Raw genomic sequence first — 24,629 nt, 5'->3', positions numbered from 1 at the left:
TGCTGGCTCTCACATGGGGTGTGCAGACCTTGCTCCACTGAGGAGCCTCTGAGGCTGAAGCCCCTGTTCACTGCTTGCTCCATCACCTCTGCAGCCACCAGCGCTGCCAGGATGGGACAAGGAGTTCCCATTGCAAGCAGAACCCAACAGGGTGAATCTGCCAGGAGTGCCTCTCCCCACCTCTTGGGTTTTTATGAGTGTGTAGCAGACAAAGGAAGACCCACCTTGAAGAGCACGGCATTTTGGATGTGCAGCTGTCTGATTGCCATCTGGTATTTTGTTGATCTGAGCGCCAAATCTGAACTGATGCTGCTATCAGGGGTATGACAGTGTGAGCTGGGACTGACATGAGGATACAGTAGTGCACACACAGTGCACAGTTTGCTCAGAGTGGCAGAAGTTAGGCTAATCTAACCAAAAATACTGTTTCTCTGGTAGGAAATCTCATCCATGCTCTGCTCCCCATGCCGGTGCCACATGCCGGCGATGTGAGCGGCGCCGTGTGCGTGGTGGCAGACGAGCTGCTGGAATGTGGGCTTCTCACACTCTGCAAAAGTCTGGTCTAGGCAGTGCCTGTGTCAGTATTGATGCATCTCTGAGACACGCATTTAATGCACCATATTGACACAGGTCTGGGTCAGGGAGTGGGGTCTAACTCCTCACTTAACTGCTGCCTGTCCTCTGCGTGTTCTTCTTTCCTCTGCCTTTGTGGCTGATTTTCTGGAGCCTGCTGGTCGGTAGGCCCCAAACACCTTGGATAATACTGACATGAACTCCTGGGTGCTGTGGCTCAGTAAGTATAGGTGTGTCCATCTGAACACCTTGGTTGAATTCTGGCAGAGAGAACAGCTGCCACAGTGTCAGCTCTCAGAAATACCCAAATTACTGTAGTAGTTAATGGCTGTAGTCCTAGAGTGTTTTGCTAGGAGCTGTACAAATTCAACGCAAAAAAGCTGTATCTTCCTGAAAAGAACTTATACTCCATCAGTAAGAATCAGGAGGAGGCTGTAAACCAATGAGGAAATGAAAGCAATAATAGGTTTGGTATTCAGCAATGTAACAAATAGATGTCTCTAATGCTGTGTGTACAATGTACCTACATCTACTAATTTCTTATAATTCCTTTCTTGCTGTTATCTCATAGTAGTTGTGGCAGCACTGAACTTTCTTTTCAGCGCCCTCTGTCTTGTGCTGAGTATATAATTTCTCTATTTCTTTGCTCACTTTCCTTTTGTATTATGTGCCTGTTTCCAGGATGTTCTACAGGTGTCAGAAAAGACAGACATCCTTCCTTTGGCAGGTTTTGATTGTCTCTGTTGCTCCACCAATGGCTACTTCCCTGCTAACATGGTGTCCCTAGATGGCTGCAAGCCGTTGTGCAGAGAACACCCACCCAAACAGTAACTGCAGCTGAAACTGGGTTTTGAGAAGTCCAAGTTCCTGCTGGTTACAATGGGTTGGACACAGTCCCATTACAACACACACAGACCAGTTCAGCAGTAGTGGTTTCAGGGAAAATACATCGGAGTGGCCTCCCTTCAAAATTTCTCATGCTTTGGAAAATGGAAAATACTCCTTCATATCTTTCCATCAGGCAGGAACTATAATGAGCGTTTAAGTTTGTGACAGTAAAATAATGTACAAACCAATATTGTGGTGGAAATTATGTCCTTGAAGCGCCTGCCCAGAGTTACTCCTATATGGTCTGTTTAAGCAACAGGACATAATGATTTGAAAGTGCTTTACAGGGGGGTGGAGTGACAAGGACATAGCTTCTCCTGGTTTTTCCATTGTGAAGAGACAGTATTTTTTCTTTGAGCTTCTTTTTGGTATTATACTAGAACTAATTTTGCAATATTTACCATTTCTCAAAGTCTGTGAATTGTAGTTGACAGGAGGCCTGAAGATCAAACTTACTGCTACTTTTCCCTACAGCAGAAAAAACTAAATGTTTTCAAGGTAAAAGACAATCACTGTTTGAAATCTGGGAAGCTTTTTTCTAATCTCTGTAATTCAAATAATTGTGTTGGAAAGCACATGGCGCAATTGCCATAAGTTGTGTTCCTTTTTTACTATGCCAGCACATCAGGGTACTGTAGGCATTGGATGAAATTCTCTGCAATTAATGAACATTAAATTGAAATGCATCTTTTATTCAGCTTGTTTGATTTGTGCAGGCTGGCTCTATTACTACTGTCAGGAGCTGTATTTGCTTTCTGTAAGAGTATACCTCCCTGCACAGGTGAATTGGACAGGGTAGAACAAAATTCCTGTTGCATCTTACCTATAGGATATGATGTTTCCAGAGATATTAAAAAGGGGATATAGCATGCTGGCTGAATGTAGGCTGACACTTTTTCCTTCTAGATAAAGAAATCTCTAAAAAATATGCAAGCCATGTAATATCCAACAAAATTAGCATCTTTTGGAGGTTTTTTTTTTTTTTGATGTAATGTGCTAGTCTATTTCCTTGCATACAAATGTCACATAGAGTTTTTATCACTAATGTCAGACAGTGTCTGTCATTAGTCTCTCTCCCCTAAAATAAAAATATTATGTTGTACTGGAGGGGATAAGTTCCTTCTTACTGGAGGTGAAAAAGAAAAATAAACAGCATTGAAAGTTATGAAAAAGTTTACAGAATCAGTCTCTGTTTCACAAGTAGAGGACTTTACAGTAGTGATAGAACTCATCTGTGTAATGTTTTCAAAACTTTAAAAGCAATCAGAAGATAGGATATATCAGATATAGGACTGTAATTTGTCTCTTTTATAAGAAGAATCACCTCTTTCCTAGTTTTCCCTGGTCAGTAAATAAAAAAAATCCCAACCCCAAGCCTATGTCTTGGAACTGAAAAATAGTTGCTTTCATTGCACATTTCTAAGGAAGTTTTGAAAAAGAAGCACGGGATAGCATTTAAATAACAAAGACCCTTCTTTAAATTCTCACCTTCTCTCCACTCACTAAGGGCCATTTAACAAAGGGAGCAGTTTTTACAGCTGGGGTGATTTGCAAGTGTTCTCCTCTTCCCTCCCTCCCCTACTGCTTGCTCATTATTACTAGCTAACATCTCTGCTAAGAAATGGAAAGTACAGCCCCTATGCTCCTTTGGGATGCCTGGTCTTCCTTTTCTGAAGCAATTGTTTCTCTTTTTTCCCCCCTTCCCCCCAACACTTTCCAGTAAATTTCTGGAGTAATTCCTTGAATTTGTGGACTCTTTATTTACACTTTTTTCCCCAATATAAGCAGGCCCTGCTGCTACACCCCACTTTTTGCTCTGATCCTAGCCCAGCCAACTGTCACTTTTTAGCCTGCAGGGAACCTTCTGGTACTAACATTCCTGCCTTGTTTTTATTAGAAGGGCATCTCTCACAACATATCCCTCGCTGTTTGAAGCAGAAGTCATGTGTATTCAGTAGGAATGAATAATGGATGTATTTAAAGGGTAACTTGCCCTTCTCGTTCCTTTGCACATCATAAATAACCACTCTTTTAGTTGAGTTTTACATATTGCTCTACAGGCACAGTTTGAAAAAATCTGGTGATTCAGCTCCCAATTTAGAAACCACTGCTGTATGCAGCTGATAGTTTGTGTCTGAAAACTGATCCCACACCAAACTCAGTACTGACATCTGTGTGCAACTCTAGAGTTCTGAACATTTAGGAAACTGATCATGAATTTATTTTGGAGTGGCTCGTGAGAATACAGCATCACAGGAAAAGTACAGACAATATAATGGGGAGTGTTGGAGCTCTGGATAGAGTTCATTTCACTTGGCTTTATGTATCAGCTTTAAGATATCTTTAGATATCATCTCAAGATACCTAAAGGTATTTTAGATAGTTTTAACTTGTATTTTTACGTTTTAAGGTATTTTTAAGATGGTTTAAATATAGGGTTTAAAAAAAAAATTAAGTATCTTCAGGATGAGCCAAGTTCTCTAAAATTGTCTTTTCTGTCCACTCCCTTTTTCAGTGAGTTGGTTGATGAGATTGTGTTTAGTGACATCTGCCTTTTGTCCAACAAGCCCATTGTTTCTGGCCAGGTATCACCATCTGAAGAATTGCCTGGGATAATGGTATTAAAGGATAAACTGAATGTAGTTGGAATTTTCCTACTACCTAAAGCTTTAGCTGAGGCACCCAAAGAAGATCCTAAAATTGAAGGCCAGGCTTGGAGGATGATTTAATTGTTTGATCGCAGTTTAAGGATGTTAAAGTGAGAGTCTGAGCAGCAAATGATTTTGATGGGGGGGGGAGGGGGGAATGAGGGAACTGGATGTTTTTCTATTGCCCATTTTACTTAGATAACAGACAAATGGAATGCCTAATTTCCCATTACTGTCAATGCCTCAAAACTAGCCCCAAGTTACCTTGCTCTCTCTAGAGGGTTTTCACCTTGAGTAGGTGGCTAAAGTTTTTTTATATGTATCCCTTGGGTCCTTTAGTGTTAGGAGCTGAGGATAACCTGATCTCTGTTCCAGTGGCTTCTGGCAGGACTGGGGTCCAATTCCCGATGAGCATGGGGAAGTATGAACTCGAGCCAGGGACTCTGGAATCGTGCACCAGTATCATCTATGCAAATGAGGTTTGCATGAGATTTATTAGTGCAAGCATTTTCTAGGAGTGGAGGCAAACGATTTGGAGGTATTGGAAATTGTGTATTCAGGTGATTAGAGCATTGTCATTTGTTAGAAAAAGAAAGAACCAGGTTGTAACTCTGATTTTACTGCGGAGCTTTGGCATCTTCTGATCTCAGTTCATGTGACAATAATTTTGAAATTGTATGGGTTTCCAAACAGTTTCACTCTACTTATGTTGAGAGGCTGCTGATGTAAATATTAGACTTGCATTTATAGGTGGTTACCTACATACTGAATCGTGTAAGAAATTATTCCCTCAGAGAGATTCAGCTAATGGACTTCTTCAAAGATGAACATTTTTAGGGATTCCGTCATCTGTACAAACATTTGTCTTATGGTAGTTTTGGAATTTTAGCTGGGACAAAGTATTTTCTGTGTCTGTTCCTTCTGCAGCTGAAATTTATTAAGACATTCAGACATATGTGGCATTCAGAGTTGAAAATGAATGAAAATCTAAACATAAAAGGCTGAACTGCCCACTATGTATTTTCTGGCATGTAATTACCTTTCTTATGTGTATTATTTTGTGCTCACCTTCCTTTTCTTCTTGCTTTAAGATGAAGAAGAGAGAATTTACTCTTGAAAAAAATGGGGTTTACAGTCAAATTCTGCCTTGATTTTTAACTAAGACTAATGTCTGGATGCAAGCAGTATGTGTTAACTGGAAGCTGATTTTATGGTCTTTTTTTTTTTTTTCTTTTTCCCTCCAACTTTTGAAAAGGAAGCTCCTTTTAAAGCCCTCTGCTTCATGGTGCCTTCAATAGCTTTGGCTTTATCTTCATTACTGAGTGGAAAAGAGATAACTTGGAAGGCAGACAAAATATAAGGATTTCAGAATTTGCTTACAGTTAAGAGGAAATGATAGGTAGTTTCTTGGATAGCCTTGGTTGTACAGGGACAGCAGAGCTGACTGCATGAGACATCCATACTAATATGGCCAAGGGACCACAAGTTATGTGCAATGTACATGGATTTTGTAACTAGGGTTGCACTGCAGGCGCCCACTTGATATATCAGTTTTCAAGAAATAAGCCATAAGTGGCACAACAAGCAGTTGTAACAAGGTTCCCTAAGAACACCCAAAGTCAAATAATCTATTAATGATCTGTTAACTCTGTGGAACAAGAGATGGTGTGTCCTTAACATCTCTTTACTAAATAAACAAGAGGAGCTGTAGCTGAATGAGACAAGAGGATATTTACAAATGTGACTGGTGTATAAGGTGCCAGCTACATGGTGTCTGAGTGACAGAGACACCCCAAGCTTGCTGTTACCAGAGGCCAGAGGGTATAATTGCACTGTGTCTTATTTCCTGTGACTCCTATGTGCCTGCACATCTTCATTGCTCAAATCTAGATTTTTCAGTTCCTTTTCCTCTGCACTTTGTTCTGGGCTGCATTCTGATGTCTCTCAGTTGGACTCATTTCAGCTTCTTTCTTCTGCTACAGCAGTGAACAGCCCCTGATTTCTTTGGCAGTTGTTCGTTCAAGTTTTACAGGTTCTTTTTCTTCACATGTCGTGTGCTAGCTTCTGTTGACCATTAGTGTTTGTTTTGGTTACCTTTTGTAGCATATGACTACAACTTGTGCCCTTGGTCTGTATTACAATTTTCTGAGGTCAGTCTTGTTGACATCCCTTCTGTGGTTAATCTTCTTTACATGCCATGCCGTATTTTTTAGTTCAGTTTTTGATTTGATACTTTGTGTGAATATTCCATACTCCTTTGATGAAAATGACCATTATGTTATTTGGAATATTTATTAAGTAGGTTTTGTGAGATTTTATTTGGCAGGGCTTTTTAGGGAAGGGAGCATTTGCTGCTTCTTATTTTTTTAATCCCCCCCAGAATAGCTGCCTGTCTTTTGTGTGGATGTGCATTTATGTGTTAATATCTTTCTGTACCTGGTGGCCAGATGCCTCTGAGCTCTGCTGGTATTGTGAGCCAGCTATAGGCTGCATGACCGTGGTTTGCATGGCGCTGAGCCCGTGCTAACACATCCTGCCTCTCAGCAGGACTTGCTAGCTCAGTCTTGGTGCCTTAGCCAACCAGCAGCTATGTATTTTCTGTCTGCTGTGGAGTGTAGGCATATAGCAGCTCACTTGCTCGTGATTTACTACATACTTCCTTTAGAGAACACAGCTCATGACTTTATAGTTGTCCTGGTAGTTGCCTGGCCATTCTCTTTCCCAATGATGAAAACAGCCAGACAGGGGCTATATGTTTAGTTCAGACCCTGGAGATAAAAGCAATATTTCAGGGTTTAGCAAATCTATACATGAAACATTTAAATGTTTCCTCCCCACCCCCCTGCTATGTTGGATAATTATCGTTCTGTTTGGAGGAGTTTACTATCAGTGGTTTCGCTTTTGACGGTATTATTAAAATTTGTGGTAATTTATCAAGATATATTTGGATTATATATATCAGTCTTTCATTTTCTGCCTGGAGATGAGATATGGTAAAGTCAGATCTCTTTCTGTTGTGGTACAGTAAGAAATCCTTCACCTCCTCAGACTTCTGTTCCTTGGAGATAAAGTAGTTCAAACATAGCATATACCAAGTGATAGGGAGTGCACAGATCTGACGCTGCATCTCTGTCATGAAGGTTGCAGCCTGGTATCTCCTCAGCTGCAGTTCTGCGCAGAGTTTGTTTACTGCTTCTAAAATGTGGATGTAAAGTTTGTTACACAAGTTAAACGGATGATAATTACTGGGTGGACATGGAGGAAAATCAGCTTGTTTAGAGACCGCCAGTTCTTTGTGTCATCTTCTCTGCGTGTGCAGCCTGCAGCCTTTGGGAAACATTAATGTTACTTTTTAATAGAACAGAGTAGAATCTCATCGACTTTCAGTTTCCCATCAGCAAAACGAGGTGCATGGTACTTTAGAGCATACTTAGTAGCATAACAATAATTTTTTGGGCAGAAGCGCCTATGCAGTTTCACTGGAAGTGATTTTTGATGGAGTGGAGCCCAGTTGACTTGTTTGGATGTAAGCCTGTTGAAACAGTATCAGATTGCACTCTCTTCTGTCATAATTTTACTTGGATCCCAGCTACTGTTCACATGTTGTTGTCATACATCCAAATGGAGGACTCCCATCTTTTTCTCATTCTGAAATTTTTGATCTCTCACTGCCTCCAATTTCCTGTCACTGCACATCCTGGGGTATGGAATGCTTTTGCCCGTGCGTTTTCTCGGAGCCACTTGCATCACCCTCAGCATCAAGAGACCACATTGTAGAGACATTCTCTCCAGAGCTACTATTTATATATTTTTATTTGCCCCTATCCAACATTTTAACTGTTCTGACGTGGAATCCAAGATTTTTGTTATTTAGCAGTAGCTCCCTGCTAAAACTGCTGAGACCTTCAGGAAATTACAGTGCAAAGATTTGCAGATGGTTGGAGACTTGCTGAGGCTGTACTTCACAGGGTGGCACAGACAGACTTGCCCAATGTTTGAATGAGGTACGTAGAAAGACAAAATATTTAATGATAGCTATGGCACTTTAAATTTTTACTCCATGGAACTGCAAAGGTTTTCTGTTGTATTGGAGTATTGGTGCTTTGAGTTTTACACTACCTTTGAATGAGAAACTTCCTTCCCTCTGTTTCAACTATTATGATGAATACTTCAGCTATGAATTGTGAAAATGGCTTTTTTCTTCACAATAAAATGGGGAAAAAAATCTAAATGCGACTGATCATTCTAAGGACCATTTGAAAAAACTGCAAGCTTCAGCCTTGGGGAATTTTTATTTTGCTTTATCTGAAAAAAGTGATGACATCTGTAATCCTGCAGTCCCCAGTTACAGCAGAACTTGTTCATCAGTGGCCTTTTAGGAGTCCATGGCTCCTTGATTTCCCTAAGGAATGCCCAGCCTACAGCTTCCAGTTAATATAAAAATTTTCAGGAGAGTTTAGTCTGCCTTATATGCCTTTCTCAATTCCTGTATTCCTGTTTAGATTTACTGTGGATAATAGTTCTAATTGATTGACAGTGGGAAGATCGTGTTTTACTGCCATTAGGAGAAGCAATGTTTCAGCTCATTGGGTACCATGGTTGGGTATGAGATGGGACTTAAATGTACCTCTAATATAAGCAGAAGTTTATTGAGATGTAGAGCTGTGGGCAGTGTTAGAAGACAAACTACACCATGAAGACTGAAACCTGGCTTTGTCAGACAGGACAGTGTCTGGGATCCTCCCTGAAAAGGATTAGTCAACCAAAAAGAAGTCTTACTGAATTTAGTCTAGACTTGTTCTTTACATTTGATTAATCTGTAAGCATTTGTTTTAGTCATGTTCATAAAAAACCTAATTTACAGAGTAAATTTTGTCTCTGTCTTGCCATTAATTTTGTAAGAAGTAAGATAAATTGAGGCAAAACCAACAGTCTATGTGGTCTATGGAAGAAGCAGAGCCAAACAAAGGCATCTTTGCCAAAATGTGCCTCTAGGACCTGTACTGTGGGAGAGGATTTCTTGCCAGTCTGTAAAAACCAATGTATTAGCAGATGGTGACCTTTGGGAAGTAGTTGTGTGTGCTGGGCACAGGAGGAGCAGATGGCTCTGGGCAAGCCTCAAACACAGCATACTGAAACAAATTCATAAATATTCAGGGTGTAGTAAAGACTGTAGGTCTATGAACATTCCTCTCAGGGCAAATGTGGGTGTGAGGGGTCCCATCCTCTCATTCTACCTGCTTATTCCTTCCTTACTGGACGTGAGACATGATGATGCTACAATCTGTGGGCTATGCAGGGTATCAGATAAGGAAGGAGACTGAATTTCACAATGACCTGGTCTGTACAGGAAAGTGAAGATGGACTGTACAGGAAACTAGCTTTAATATTGCTATGGCTTTTGGGGAATTAATATGTGCTCTGTAGTGGCTGAGTATCTTTTTGAGATGTAGATGAATTAGTAGTGTTTCTGAGGTCAGCATTATTCACAGCTCTCCAGTGATGAGAAAAGCATGATAATCCACCATGTTAAATTCTTTCTCTGATATTTTTTTCTTTGGTGTTCTTGGACTCCTGTGTTGTTTGTTCAACTGATATGTGCTTTTGGTATTGCAAATGAGGCTGGACTACGGGTAGGTGCCAAATGCCCCAAGAGTACAATCAATCTTTTATGCTCCATTTATATTTTCAGAGTATTTTTCCCAGGCAAAACCTACCCTAATAGGTGGCTTTGCTGCCAAGTGCCAAGTGTACCAGCAAAAAAACATGTGCAGCTTTTTCTCCAGCCTAATATTTTATGTAGAGAGTAAGCTGGACCCTCTGTCCTTCACAGTAAGATGGACCCTCTGGTCATGCTTCATGTCCCACTTCATATTGACCTCATGAATAGATTTGCACATTCCTGTCTTTGGGCGTCTCAAAGATCTCTTGCTAATGTCACAAATCTGAGAAATTTGATTTGTGAAAGATCTGTTGGATCACTTAGTCCTTTCACTGTGGGTCTGTGCGGAATTACTTCTCATGAAGTATTTTCACTTAAAACTTTTTCATTTATGGTGATTTATTACAGTTTAATTTCTAATGTTTATGCCACACATTGCTTCTCAGAAGATCAATTTTTCAGGGCAGGCACCACTGAGGGTGCTCTGCATCTACAAGACTGCATTTTGGAGCCAGTGAAAAACATTATGAGCCCCTGGCTGGGATTTTGCTGAGGAGTAACTAAAAATCATCTTTGTAGGAAATGACTGCATTTGTGATTCAGTCATTAGGGATTAAACATTTCCATTTAAAAACTAAATTTTGAGGGTTTCAGTTTGTGATGGGTTGACCTTGGCTGGCTGCCAGGTGCCCACCAAGCCACTCTCTCACTCCCCCTCCTCAGCGGGACAGGGAGAAAATACAAAAAACCCCAAACCCTTATGTGTCAAGGAAAAATGCAAGGACTGCACTCAGAAACAAAGAAAAATGAAGATTTATTCTCCGCTTGCCAACAGCAGGCAATGCCCAGCCAGTTCCTGGAGGTGGTACACATAGTGGTTGCCTTAATCACTCATGTCTCCTCTCCCCTCTTCCTTTTGTTGTGCATGATGTTTTAAAATATGGAGTATCCCACTGGTCAGTTTGGGTCCGCCGTCCTGGCTGTGTCACCTCCCAACCTCTCCTGCACCCCATCCTACAGAGGTGATGTTGGGGATGATGCTGTGCAAGCACTGCTCAGCAATAATCAAGACACTGGTATGTTACCAGCACTGTTCTGGGTACAGATACAAAGCACAGCACTATAATGGCATTAGAAAGAAAGTTAACTTCATCCCAGACAGCCTTGATGTACAGTTAAATAATTTGTTGTAGTGATGTTTGCAGCTCCTACACAGAATCTTCTCAGTTCTAAATGAGTGATGTCATCTTTATTATTTAACATTTTCTAGAAACAAGGGTATTTTTTCTTTTGAACTTACAGTAACTAGGCGTTTTAGTGGACCCCATTTCATGGAGCTTTGTTCTTCTTGAAACGTTACTTTGTGATTTTTATAACTCGAACTTATATTTTTGAAGTTAGGTAGCAAAATCCAATAATGCATATATTAACTCTGCTAATATTTTAAATAATTTACTTTTTTAATGGTTTCAAAGTAGTTGCTCTGGGAACTGTAGTTAACCTTATTCCTAGGAAGTGATTTATTAATAGACAGTAGGAGCCCTTTTTATCTAACTGAGGGATTAAAATAATATTAAGTTAAAACTGTCTAGTTTCCTCCCTCTCTTCTTCTTTTCCTTTGTAAGATGAATAAAGGTCATTTGAAGTTAATGGCTAGTACATTTGGAACTAATAACAGGAAATGCTCTTTCTAACAATAGGTAATCTCTCTTTTTGGCAGTGCTGAACCCATTTTTGAGATGTGTTCACTGGCTCATAACTCTGGTAAACTTCAAGCAGTAAGGCTGAACATTTTCATAGCCGCTGCCTGCTTCAGGCCAAATTTGAAATTTTTGTCCAAAATTTTCAGCAGTTTCCAAGGCTGAGACCATTCCCTTACTTGGAATTATTGACAGGTTGCTTGTTTGTTTTGAGCAGTTTGTTCAACTGAGTGGTTGAACAGCTCAGTTGTCTTAGCATTTAGAGCTAAGGAGATGAAGCTTGCTGAGATGGAAGAGTCTTTTATGACAGTTATGTGTCCTTGGCCATGGAGGTCTGTCCAAATATAGAAAGTTCAGAGATACTCCTAAGACCTCTTTCCTGGCACCAGACAGTCCTGGAATAGCATGTCCACCCAGTATGTTTAAAGAGGCCTGAGGGTCAGTGTGAAGATGGAGAGCTATTTGGTGGGAGGGAGGTAATTGGCAATGAATATTGGAGTGCCTTGGGTATAGGGATTTAACAAGAAGCTGTGAAGAGATGGACCAGGCTAGTTTAGAAAATCAAAGTGAGACCTGGAATATTGTGGTCAAACAGAAGGAAAGTTGCAGAGGGGTTGAACCCGGGGGAGATGAACAGAAAGGCATGGGCCAATCAGCCCATGGTTTGCTCAAAAGTCTGAGTGGAAGGGTCTGTTTCCTTTGTCTCAGGGTGGCATGAAAATATTATACTTGTGTGAAATCTACAGCCAGCTCTACATCTGGAACACAGGAAAAACTTGTGGTTGTGGTAATTTGCTGCCGTGTCTCGAGGATTTGTTTAATGGGTTTATATGTGAGCTATATTAAAGAAAAAGCAAAAGTCATTAACATACTGATTGAGGTTTAGGATGGGAAGGACAAGCTATATTCTATAGCCTTGTCAAACTTTTGTGATTTAGAGGTATTTCTTCCTGTGCATCGCCGTCGTAACATTAAGTGCTTGCTTGCGAAATAAGCCTAACCTTGAATTTGGTGCATGTGCTGAGTGCTTTCTGGTTATCAGCTGTGGGAAGGAGAATCCTGCTTCGTCTGTGCTACTGGTGTTGCAAAATCTGGATGTGTGTAATGAGCAAAGCAGGGGGTATAGGAAGTAAAAGGAAGTTGTAATGGGTAAGGGAGCTGAATCCACCCGTGCAGATGTGGGTCCTGACTCTGTCAGTGATGCAGAGTTTTGTCTGTTGCTCAACAGTGGCTTAAGATTTTGAAAAATTCATCTTGTTTCTTTATGTTGAAATTGGGTACCCCAAGACTGATTTGCACAAGTACTGGGTATTCTGTAGAGGTAACCCAAGCCTATAATTTAAACATATTCAACTATTAGGAATCGGAGAGTGAACACCCTGACACCCCTGTATGTTTTTGGAAATTAAGCTTATTTTACCTCAGTTTGCAGTGTGGATATTGCCATTCCCACTTTCCAGGGTGCATTATGAAGGTTGATTAATGGCTGTGATGAAAGCTATATGAAAGCTTCTGAGGAAACAAATATTCTTACTTGATGGTAGGATTTGAGTAGTCTGGTGCAAAAGAAGCACTTATGGAACCATCTCTGCTGTGTACACAGTAAAGCAGGGGGCCTTGTCAAAGGATAATATATGAATACCTGATTAAAGACAATATCCAAATGCATATGTGCAAGAGGGACAAATTAAGCTTGTACAGGCAGCCATTCCATAACTTATAAAGGTTTGACTTCATGATATTCTAAATACTCTTTTCATGCAGTATTTTTTTAATGTGTAATTTATGTTTCAGCTGGGAAAGAGACTGTTAGAATAATCATGAATAGAAGATGAAATATGAAGTTTAGAAGAATTAGAAGACCTCCAAATTTAGTTATAGGTATTTTTCTTTGTGTAAGAGTAAGTGGTGTAGTTGTGGTAACTGGTTTGAGAATGAAATTACCATAGAGAATATGGTTTCCACAGTTGCAGTATTCATAGAGGTGAGCCCGTGGTACCCCTGGAGGAGGCATTAGCTTGGGCACTGGGAAATTTTGCCCAGTTGCTGTCTATCTCTGTTAGTGGATAAAGGCAGGCTTCTCCTTTAAAGGCTGAAAGCCTTTCACAAGTGCTTTATTTACACTAAAAATAAATGCTAAATTGCTAGGGGCACATTGTGGAAAATGAAAACAACCCTGTTCTTCTGTATTTTCTATTCTGTAGGTAAAATACAAAAGAGACTTTGAAGAAAGCAAAGGAAGAGGGTTCAGTATTGTGACCGATACGCCCGAGTTACAAAGACTGAAAAGGACTCAGGAACAAATCAGTAATGTACGTGACTGCAACCTAAAGTGATTGTAGATGGAGAAATAGTGTGTCTAAGAAAAGGTGTGTTTGTTGGTGTTTTCGATGAAGTCTGTGTGAGTGAGCAGTCTGATTTTGGTGATTGATTTGTGTATGTCAGATTTGGAAATGTGTGTAACTGTATACCACGGACTTGTACAGCACATTGGCAATGTGTGTTCACCTCTCCAACTTTCAGCTAGTATGCTCAAAATATTTTCTTTATTAAAGTGATTTGACGCTTTTTGCTCTTTAAATAGATTTGTCATCAAGTAAGGATACTTTTGGAACTTTTAAATTTACTTTTTATTTATATAAAGTGTATAGATTATGTAAGTTTAAAAGTTTTGTCTCTTTTTTAGCAGGGGCTGTCAAAATTAGCAAAACAAACGGGGGAATTTTCTAGAAGCAGATAAAATTTTGATGCTGAGTTTTAAAAGATGTGGAAGACAATGCTCTGCAAGATGACAAAGAAATGGCAAATAGTAAAACAACCTATTTCATTAACTTACAGGAGTGGATTTTTTAAAAACGGGACCTTTCCTGATATATTTTTGCTAAGAAAGTTATTTATTTGCACTTCATTCTCTTGTAGCGTGTTTAACTTATTTCATGATGGAATATTGAGTGATACATAGTGCAAGTTCTGATATGTATGAAATAGTAAGAACTAGTATAAACTAGAGAAGATGCAGAATCGATACTATTCACTTGACTTGGCTTCCCTTCTGATCATTCTTCTGCTGCATGAACTTGTTCCTATAGATTATTTTGTGAAAATACTTTTGAATAATTCTCCGTATTAGTAGAATGGCATCAGTAGCAAGGCATCAGAGACACTCAGTGTAAGTATGATCAGAAAGAATTAATGGGATTTATTTACTTGAAAGAAAAAAACTTTTTTTCAGGTTGGGATATTATTGAAGAAAAAAGTAATTGAAAAATACTTATTTTTCACAGCAGTGGAGGTTTACCATTCTTGCCAAAGCATTCACTATTTTAGATTTTGATGTGCAGAGCCAGTCTTTGAGATGAAAAATTCGGGCTCATTTCCTGGAGCCTTGGCCAGTGGAGACAACAGTTAATTTAAGAGCCGTGCAACTGCTCCTGTGGGTACACAAGATGAGAACAAAAGCTCATCTCATGTTCATACTGGGGCTAACTGAAATTACTGGCTTGTAAGAGAGAAAAATGTATTCTTTGGAGTGGCGAAAAGCATGGCCATTAAGACTTCCATTTGGGATCTGGCAAACTTCAGCGACTCCCTGGTTTTAATCAGCTGCATTTTTTATTCAGTCCAGGAAGTTAAATTAGGTCCTCTCACGACCTACATAACTTCCTCAAGCAAGACTGATTCCTTTCTGTGGGGTAGCTCTGGAAGGCATCAAGGAGATGAAACGAGTGAGGTTCTGGTGAATACTTAATCCCTCGCACGGGTCTGCTCTCTAAGGAGAGGCTGAGAGAAGTGCCCTGCAGCCGGCCTCTGGTGCTCAGTTTGGGATGTTGGCCTGCCAAGAAATTTATTCAGACCTCCCAAGCCCAGTACCATCAACATCAGACTACAGAATAGTAGGACGCAGCTCACTTGCATGCTCTTATCTCTCTCTTGTTCAAAGCACATTGCTTTTTCTGTTGTGGGAAAAGGAGCTAATAAAAACAAGTAGTTTTGTGACATGGGAAAGAGCTTTTCTTCCCATCTCTGCTTTTGAGTGGATCAAGGGAGTTTCTGTTCTAATGGAATATCTTGTTCCACGATTTATGATACTATCTGGTTCCTGAACCAAAGATACTTACCTGCCTTTTCAGATCCAGAAATAACTTTTAAAATGGGAAAAGTGGTTTTATTTCAGGTTCTTACCCTTGGTCATTGCCTGTCTGACTACTTTCTCTTCATTTCTAAACACGCTATTCTTAACAATATAGATTTGATCTATCCAGTAGAGAGTTGTTTACTCTTGTGTATGTAGCTGACAGAGATTCCAAGTCAGGGACCCTACTAGAAATAATTAGTCTTGAAGAGTAAAATGGAATTTTAAAATGTGCATGATAAAAGAAGTTACATTTAATTTCTGTTTACACTGAAATAATTAATTTATAACATTATAGTCTTGAAAGATAATTCTGCATAGGCCACAACTTCAACTTAATTAGAAAGCTCCTGTATTATAGAAATGCCTTCCACACAGAGTAGTTTCTGTATTTGTCAGATAAGCAGTATACATCATGGACTAAGGATCTAATTAAGATTTCAAGACACTGAAAGGTAAGCACTTTAATTATTCTAAAATAATTTTAATTTTCATATGCAGAAAAATGGAAGAATACTAATATATCTATTTAATTTTCAGTTTAGTTTTGATTTCACCTTGAAGTACTAGAAACTCCTCAAAGAGCCTATTTGAACCAAAATTGTAACTACTTCGTTGAAGGGGTAAGTGAGAACAGTTAATTGTGTAGATATCCTTGATGAAAATAAATAACAAAATAAATTTTATAATAATAAATGTTAAGTAGCATAAATATTTAAAAAATATTATCTTTTTTGTCTTGATATGAAGTTTGGCAGCATATGGATGTTAGCGCAGTAGTCTGACTTTTTAAAGAATCTCTTGTGCTATGAATATAAACCATGTGAGGAAAACAAATCATAGGGGGAGTGGAAGGACTGTGGGTAGATAAAGGGAGTTGAATTTTGATTGTTATTTTGCTGCCAGTAATCCTTCCTCTGAAGATTGAGACCAAACGTGTGGACTTTATTTTATGGCTCTTATGGAGGGGTTAGGACCAGAGTGATGCTTCTTAGACAAGAATGAAATTTAATCTCATGATTTTTTTTTTAGCATTAAGGGCCAAATTCTGCAGATATGCAATATACTTTGGCACTAAATATGTAGTCAATACACAAAAAAATACATGTTCTCACAGAGAAATGTGCACACTTTGTCAAAGGACCTTGTAGTGTTTTTTGGTCCATTTTGAACTGAGAAGATTTTCAGAATGAATACAAATATTCTCAAAATGAAAAAAGCCCCAGCCCCATGTATTTTTGTAGGTGATTTTGATGATTTTGCAGTTAAGCTAGCTGCAAACTGCTTTTGCAAGGAAGAGGTTAAGGTGGCAAAAGGAACAGAATAAATAAAGATGATGGCAAAAAATGTTGCTCTATCATGACACAGAGCTAAATGAGGGAGTAGAAACTCAATCTAGTACTATTTTCTTTGGGGAAATGGAACACTTTCAGCAGTCTGCAGCAATGAGCTGCAGCTTACTGCCACAGCACTTTTATGTCTCGATACATAACTTGAAGCGTGTTTTATCCTACGTGAAATAAGTTGCTCTTTCTTAAATATGTTTCTGGTAAATGTCTGCAAAGTATAAAAGAAAACAGGTGTCCATACAAATTGATGGAGTGAGAAGCTTTCATTAAGATAAAGGCCAGTGCTTGGATAGTAGAGGTTGCTGGCTTGGTTGTATGGCTGGAAGGATGCATGGAAGCTTTCACAGTGCTTGTGATCATTGCATTAAGAGCCCATGTAAAAGCATTCCTCACTTTGGCATTGGTGCTGTTATGAACTTGAATCACATAAGAGCAAGAACCACCACACATTTGTGCCTTTCTTCTCCTGGAGAGACGACAAAATGAAGTCATGCAGCTCATTTATTTGCACGTGACTCATTTTTCAGTAGGTTTGGGTTGTATCTGAAGTGAAAACAGTATGAAAATAAGAAAACATATTAAATCTGCTCTAAAAAACACATTTCCAAAGCATCCTGTTTTGGTGAAGAACTTAGGAAGGATGGTAGAGTTAATCAAGAGGAGGTCACAGAATCATCCCTCTGGTGGGATAAGGGAGTGGCTTCCCAAGTATCAGGAGCTGAACTCCTCACTGAAGTTAGTGAAACCTTTATTGGATGCAAAGAGTGCATGAAGATCTTGTAGCATTCTTGAAAGTGTTGTATGTGGGTTCTAATGAGAAAAACTGTCTATTAATTTTCTTTAAATGTCTTAATGAAATATGGTGCATGGTGTGGGGCTTTTAATTATCAAAGTTTGCATTCTATCTCCAGTTAAATTTATACAGCTTCAGGGGATGCAGAGGAGGACAGGAATTCCCCCATAATTTGAATCAACTGAACACCTGCTATCTGGACAAAGACACAAATGATAAGGAAATTGGGCACTACCTCAGATGTGATAAAAATACATCTTCCGTAGCAACTAAAGGAGGACACAAACCACATTGCTACTGTAGTTGTGCACATCTGCACATCTGAAATTAGAAACTGTCCCTAACAGACACTGAGCCATGGCTCCCTGTTTGGAAGCTATTGGCAGAGTTGTTCAGTCTGTTTACTTGCTCAAACATAAAATGATCTTTTAAATTGCCAAAACAGATTTTAGAGAAAATTGGCAGGAGAAAATGTTAACAGCGTGGCCCAGAGCTCCACTTGTAGGATTCGCAGCACAAAGCCTGCAGATACTTGTCTCTAAGTGCTTTTTTCCCTCCATTGAATTCAAGTGAAGGAGAAGAATAGGGAACAAGAAAAATTAACAGCAGCATCAGTGTCTGCATTTCACAAAACCAGCCCTGGCACATCAACGGAGAGACTGGGTAGGCATTTTAAATCATATGCAAAAAGAGCTTATGCTCTTCTAGGCAGTGCTGGGGTTTTCCTGCTTCTGAAGTAATTCATACTTTATTCCTGAGCCCTTGTATTCCTAAGCATGCTTTTTATCTTGCTGTTGTTTCACTGGGAAAATAAGCATTTATTTATGTATGACAATTGTGTTGACTAACATAGATGGGATAGCATTTGTTGAACAGTGCCCTGGTGCTGCATGTCTGTGGCAGGTGTGGTCAGCCAGATGCATCCTGCTGCTGATTGCCTTCTGCTGCCCTTGGTACCTCTGACCATTTAACATGAGCTGCAGCTCCAAGAGGTATTCATTATTTGGTATGTTGTAGACTTAATTCCTCACAGCTGCACTTCAAATAGCTGCATATAACTCATGTGATTAAGCATTTATCATTTGAGTTGAACAGCATTTTTTCTGTCTGGAAACAAGAAGGTTGAATGTGTCATTCCTATTGCTAACATGAGTGTATCTCTCCAAGAAGGTGGAGTTCCTGCTGTGCTCCTGTGCAGTGAACATACATACATGGATTCCAGTTGTGTTCTTTCTGTGGATTGATCTTATAAGCTTGTTTTGTGTAGATTCATAGAAATGGAAATTCTGACAAGCCTCAGGTCCTTTGTGTTGAAGTTTGATTTCTGATTTTCAGAAATAATTTCTGCCTTAAAGTGTAAAGTCCTAATGCTTTAGAAATTACTTAGCAAAAGACTTACATTAATTCTAATGACCATGAGTATTTTTTGCAGATTTTTACATTGGTTCTATACTTTGTAAGCCAGAAAAAAAAAAAAAAACTGAACACATTCTTAAGAAATTATGAATCTAAGGAAATGGAAGTAATATTTTAGATAGAACTCATGCTAAATGAGAAAATAGAAAGCTTTGAGAATTATTTTGAAATCTCAAGGTGTATTCTACTTAAAAATGAAAAATCTTTCTTTGCTGATCATTTTCAAAATATGCAAAATTAGAGACGGTGTTAAATTAGTTCCTGTGCATATGAGTTCTTTACCTACACTTTCAGGAAAAATTCTGAAGATATTTAGTGACATGCTGCTTTGTTTTTACTTCTTTTTACTGTGATCCCTGTGTAGGACAGTAGTCACCAAGTATTCAGCTTTCTAATGTTTTTTCATTTACTGTTTATTTACTGTATATTTCAATACTCCACTCGCCATAAAATGTTGCAAAAACAACCTGTAACTTCTTTGTGGAGTTTTCATCAATGCTTCTTTCTCAGTTCTTTAACCACATTCATTTACATTGTTTCCAGAGTTGTCCAAGAAATAAGGAGGTATTGGAATTCTCCAGTATGGAGGGTATGGATATGTGTCCCTCATTTAAATGAAGAACTAATGCACAGACATTATTCATGCTAATACAGTAAGTAGCACCTAGAGTAAACCATTATCTTCTGTGTAGGCTCCTATTAGGAGCAGAGGGAGGCACAGCCTTTGCTAGGGAATTTTACAGTTTGTTGGGGAGGAAAAGATTGCTGAGAATCCAGAGCAGTGTGTTCATGATTCATCGACTTCTCTTTCTATTCCCATAACTTTATCACGTTCTCTTTTCTGGTCTCTCCTTCTTAATACTTGTGATTTACATAACAATAGCCCCAACATGTGGGAAGAAACAGTATTTTTAGACTCTAGAGTGCCAACTTGAAGGATACTTTTTGGAATGTCAGATAGTCATTACAGTAATTCTGTATGAAATTCTGTACAGGTGGAACTGAATAATTTAGATGACTTAAACTATGGTTGAATTTCTGCTGAGAGGGCAGATGTTCAGTTTTCAGCAATGTATAATTCAGTTATAGACCATATTCCGTGGGGGTAGTAAAACAGATATCCCTACTGAGGAGACATTCCTCACCTGCCAAAGGTCAGCTTCCTCATCCAGAGCAGGAGAAGCATTAGAGTCTATCAGTGATGTTGTTATAAAGCTGCTTTCTCTGAAACACAGATGAAAAGGTACATAACTCTTCTCTAGAAAATGCAGAAGTATTTTGTCTTTGAGAAGCTGGAAAACAAACCTCTGCCCGAGGCATAACTGCATTTGGAAAAATGGTTAGCATTAGCAATAAGGATTTATAATGCTGTTAGGGTGCAGTTTATTCTATGTCATACTGCCCACAAGAGTGTAAGGTGTGTAAATTCAGATAGGCCTTTGGGTGAGTCCACTGAAACACTATCTGCAAATCTGTACTGAGGTTCTGGTAAGCTACTAATGTGTGAAGGAAGCACATTAGAAAATTGTGTAAAATGGAAATTCCTTTCTGTTGCACACCAGTCTATTTGGACTTGAATGGCACGTGACCTTGGGACAATTTCTGCCAGGGGAGAGTTCCCTTTCAGCAGTTGCACTGTGAGGATGGTAACCAACCTCCACTGAAGCTTCTCAAATGTGAATCCTCAGAGATGCAGGGGGAAATATTTTAGGTTAAGTGGATCTCTGATAGTCAAAGCAAGCAGATGTGACGCCTACATAGCTGCTTCTTAATGATCTTATTCCATCTGGCTTTATTCTATAGGGTTGCTTAGAAAAAAGTCTTTTTTCTCTCTTTTTCCTAGGCAAGTATAATGTGATACTTATTGTTGTGGTTTCTTATATTTTTCTAGGGTTTCAGAAGTCTATTTGATAAGTTTACAGAAGAAATTATTTTAACTGTTGCCTTTTTTTTTTGTATTAGTGCTTTCATATGAAATCAGTTGATAGCAGAAGTATGTAGCCTCAAAGTTTCAAAAAGTTTTCCATGAAGTTCCAGAGGGAGTAGTATAGTCCTTCTGATTCTAATTTAAATAAATAAATTTGACAGGATGACTGTAACCTTGCTCACTGTATTGACAAAATAAAGTGAGTTGTGTGGTGGAAATAAAGGAAGCCGTCCAGAAAAATCCCCAAAGGCATGGATTTACTGCATATGTAAGTGGGTCAACTCATGCATGAGAAATGAATGCTAAATGTAAATTGGCTGCAAAACTGGAGACTTTAAGTAGAATTGAATCAAGTGATAACCTAAATATTTTGATAGGGATGTCCTATCATGCTCCTCTTTTGAAAACATCAAGTAAACTCAGCATTACAGAGAAATAGTTAAATCATGTATTTGTGTAAACTAGGACAATGTCATTGCACTCCAGAATCAAAGGCATTGCATTCATTTATGTTGCTGGCATTGGTAAATTTTAAGTTGTACCTGTATTTGGTTAAACCTGTATTTGCTTTGATGAGTTGCTTTATGGCTTTATGTGATATACACTTCAATTCAATAAGACTGCTCTATTCCTTGATGAGCAAAGTGTTCAATCCAGCCTAGAAAAATCATTCTTGGGCTTTTCCTGGGTAAAAATAATAATAAAATAGAATAATCTAGTTAGAGAATACAAAAGAAAAAGATAGAAATTTCCGTCTCGCTGGTTTAATTTTCTATTTGTGATAACATTCATATTGCAAGGCAAGGCTTATATGAAGGACATCAGTAATTTAAAAACTGCTACATAATCCTCAAATACATAACATAACATTTCATGGACTTCATTTTTAATCCACAGTAATTGCCAGCTTGTTGACAGATGAATGTGTTACAGATACATATTGACCTAAAGGTTTACGTCTGTACTTATAACTCTGAAAATTCTGATTGAAGGTTAAAACAGCCATGTAAATGTGAGGAATAAATTGTCAGGTATGCCATTTCCACATTTTGCTGTGGTATTGACTGTATTGCATATGCCTTTTGGGGCAGTATTTTATGGAATGAGAAATTCCAAGCTGCAATGAAGAAAACTATGAAGTGTTCTGTGTTAAGTGTTGTAAGCCCCTGTCCATTTTCTGACTAAAGGATGTGAGTCTGTGTTTAAACACTAATGACTTCAAGACTGAATCTACTTGGAAGGTTTTTTTATGTTTAAATAAAGGGCTCTTTTTTTTTTTTTTTTTTTTTGTTGTGATACTAAGCAACTGAATTATGACAAAACCCCAACTTATTTTTCCGGTATCCTTGAATATATTTTAGGGGTATCTAAAGCAGTAATTATTTTTAATGAGTACGTACTTTTGAAGTCAGTCTTTTTTACATATAGAAAAAAGAGAATGAAAATAAAATCTCTTCATGGCAGCTCAACTTGGGAGCTAATTAAAATGAAGCTTTTAAAATGGGAAAAAATTAATTAGCCAAAAAGTTGAGAAATAGGAATTAGCACCTCCAGAGATTTTTGGGTAGTTAAGTGCTTGCAAGGAAAATATAATTTCTTATTTCCTTGTTTTATTTCATTGTCCATTGCCTGCTTATCATTTTACCTTTTAGTTCCATCTTACCTAATGCTTCTGTGCTTTGCATCATCTTTGGCATTAAACCTCCTGCTGAAGAACAAGATACTCTGCTTCTTCTAATACCATCTTTAATCTTGATCCCTGGAGATTTTAATGTCTCACCCCTATGATGATCACAGGCTTCATTGACCTTGACAACAGGAGTATCTGGTCCTCTGTGGCACTTTTATTTTTTTGTTGCTGTTGTTTTGTTTTTTGCATGTTAAGACAAATTTCTGTGGTTTTGTGATTTCCTTAGACTGTTAGTAGATATATCAGTTGTGACAAAGCCAGTAATGTAATATTTATAACCAATGATTGAACTTTTTAACCATCCAACCATCCTAACACAAGAAAAGTTTACTTCTCCAAGCCGTAAATTAGTGACACAAGATTGCTTTCTAACTCTTTCTGCTCTCATAATTATTTAAATAATGATTCAGTTGAAGAGGTATTTGTGTACTTTTTTTGGAAGGCTCTTTGTCTCACACCAGCACAGTCTCTCTGTTAGAAACCACATTATCTTAATGGAAAACTGAAGGATGTTTCTTCCCCACCGCCCCCTCCCCAGATCTGCCTTGAGTTTCTTTCTCTCCTGTCTTTCCTCAGTTGGTGAGTAGTGACCTGGTTCACAAAGGACAGTGTATAAAGGGGGAGATGCTGAATATGTCTCTAAGTAAGCCAGCCACAAACCGAAAATAGAGGGGGTCTGGAATGTCAGTCCCTAGTGGACTTTGGGAAAATCTAGTTCTGAAGAAAATATAATTTCAGAGGTGGCTTTTTTGAACTTGAAGTCTTTTCTGAACTTCTCCTTGCTGGGTCTTGCCTTTTTTCTTTACTGGGGAGCAGTGTTGTAAAGCGAACCCATACCCAGTTTGGCCAGTCTAGCCCTTTTCTAGCCTTATGAGGAGAAATACACTCCAGAGTGTGTGACTTCTGTTGCCAAGGTTAACTGATTTTGGTAGGTTTGGCATAACAGGAGAGCTGTTCCCAGCTTCCACAATGGTGAGTGGGTAAGTAACTGAGGAGGATAGTGTGGCTGGTGTGGATTTTGGCACAGCAGAGGTGGTCTTTGAGGGAGGACTGGAGGATTGCCTTATGTGGCAAGACCCAGAGTCTGTGCTGGGGCAAGGTCTGGGTGTCTGCAGGCTGTACCTCAGCGTGCCAATACTGAGCAGGGGTCCTCCTCCCTCCTCTTATCATTAAGTGGGACAAAGTTACTTGGTCACCTTTGATCTTAAGTGAGGTTGGCTACCATTTTGTGTGCAGAGCTGGAGCCACTCAGTCGTGCTGTTTCCTCAAGTACCACTAATGGATAGTGAAGGATTCTAAATGATCTGTGGAGGTGCCTCCATCTCCTCCATCTCATCTCTCATGGTTTCTTGCCTGCTCAGCAGAGATACTTGCTCTGGTGTGGGCTGGGCTGCCCTTGGCTGAGTGTTGTAAGAACAAGAGGAAGGTTTTATTTGCCTGTGCCAGTAAACTGTAGACCTGACCAGGGCAAGGCATGGAATGAGGTCACTTGTTTGGCATTGCCTTTTGTTTAGTGTTCCTTTCTGCACAGTGTGTGTTTCTGGCTCAGATAAGAGCTGACATGCTGTCTTGACTTGAGTTAGCAATCAGGGTCCTTTTCAACAGAAATGGAGTGGATGAAAGGCTCCAAAAAGCTTGGTGGTGATGGAAAATTAAGCAGAATTATCAATGAAGTTTTGGCAGAAGTTATAGAAAGCTGACTTTATTGTGGGATTGGAGATTAGATGATCAGCCTATATTGAAAATTAGTGGAAAGAATGCTCAGAAGACACAAATGAGGGTTGAGCTTTTGGTATTAAAAAAACCCCATTACATGGAAAAAGTCTGTTAAGTTATAGGTAGAATATAACT

At 39.0% G+C, this 24,629-nt stretch overlaps 1 protein-coding gene across 2 annotated transcripts in view; it reads left to right on the top strand.

The window, feature by feature from the left end:
• Window positions 1-24,629, top strand: part of NEBL (nebulette) — a 246,861-nt gene that overhangs the window by 96,515 nt on the left and 125,717 nt on the right. For both annotated transcript variants that reach the window (XM_084218089.1, XM_084218088.1), the window contains exon 4: window positions 13,676-13,783. In XM_084218089.1, coding sequence (XP_084074215.1) covers window positions 13,676-13,783 — 108 coding nt within the window. The remainder of the gene's footprint in view (window positions 1-13,675; window positions 13,784-24,629) is intronic.

This window comes from Fringilla coelebs, assembly GCF_963513975.1.
Source record: "Fringilla coelebs genome assembly, chromosome: 1".
Taxonomy (NCBI): Eukaryota; Metazoa; Chordata; class Aves; order Passeriformes; family Fringillidae; genus Fringilla; species Fringilla coelebs.
Note: the sequence above shows the minus strand (reverse complement) of the source record. Positions and strands in the feature narration are given on the sequence as shown.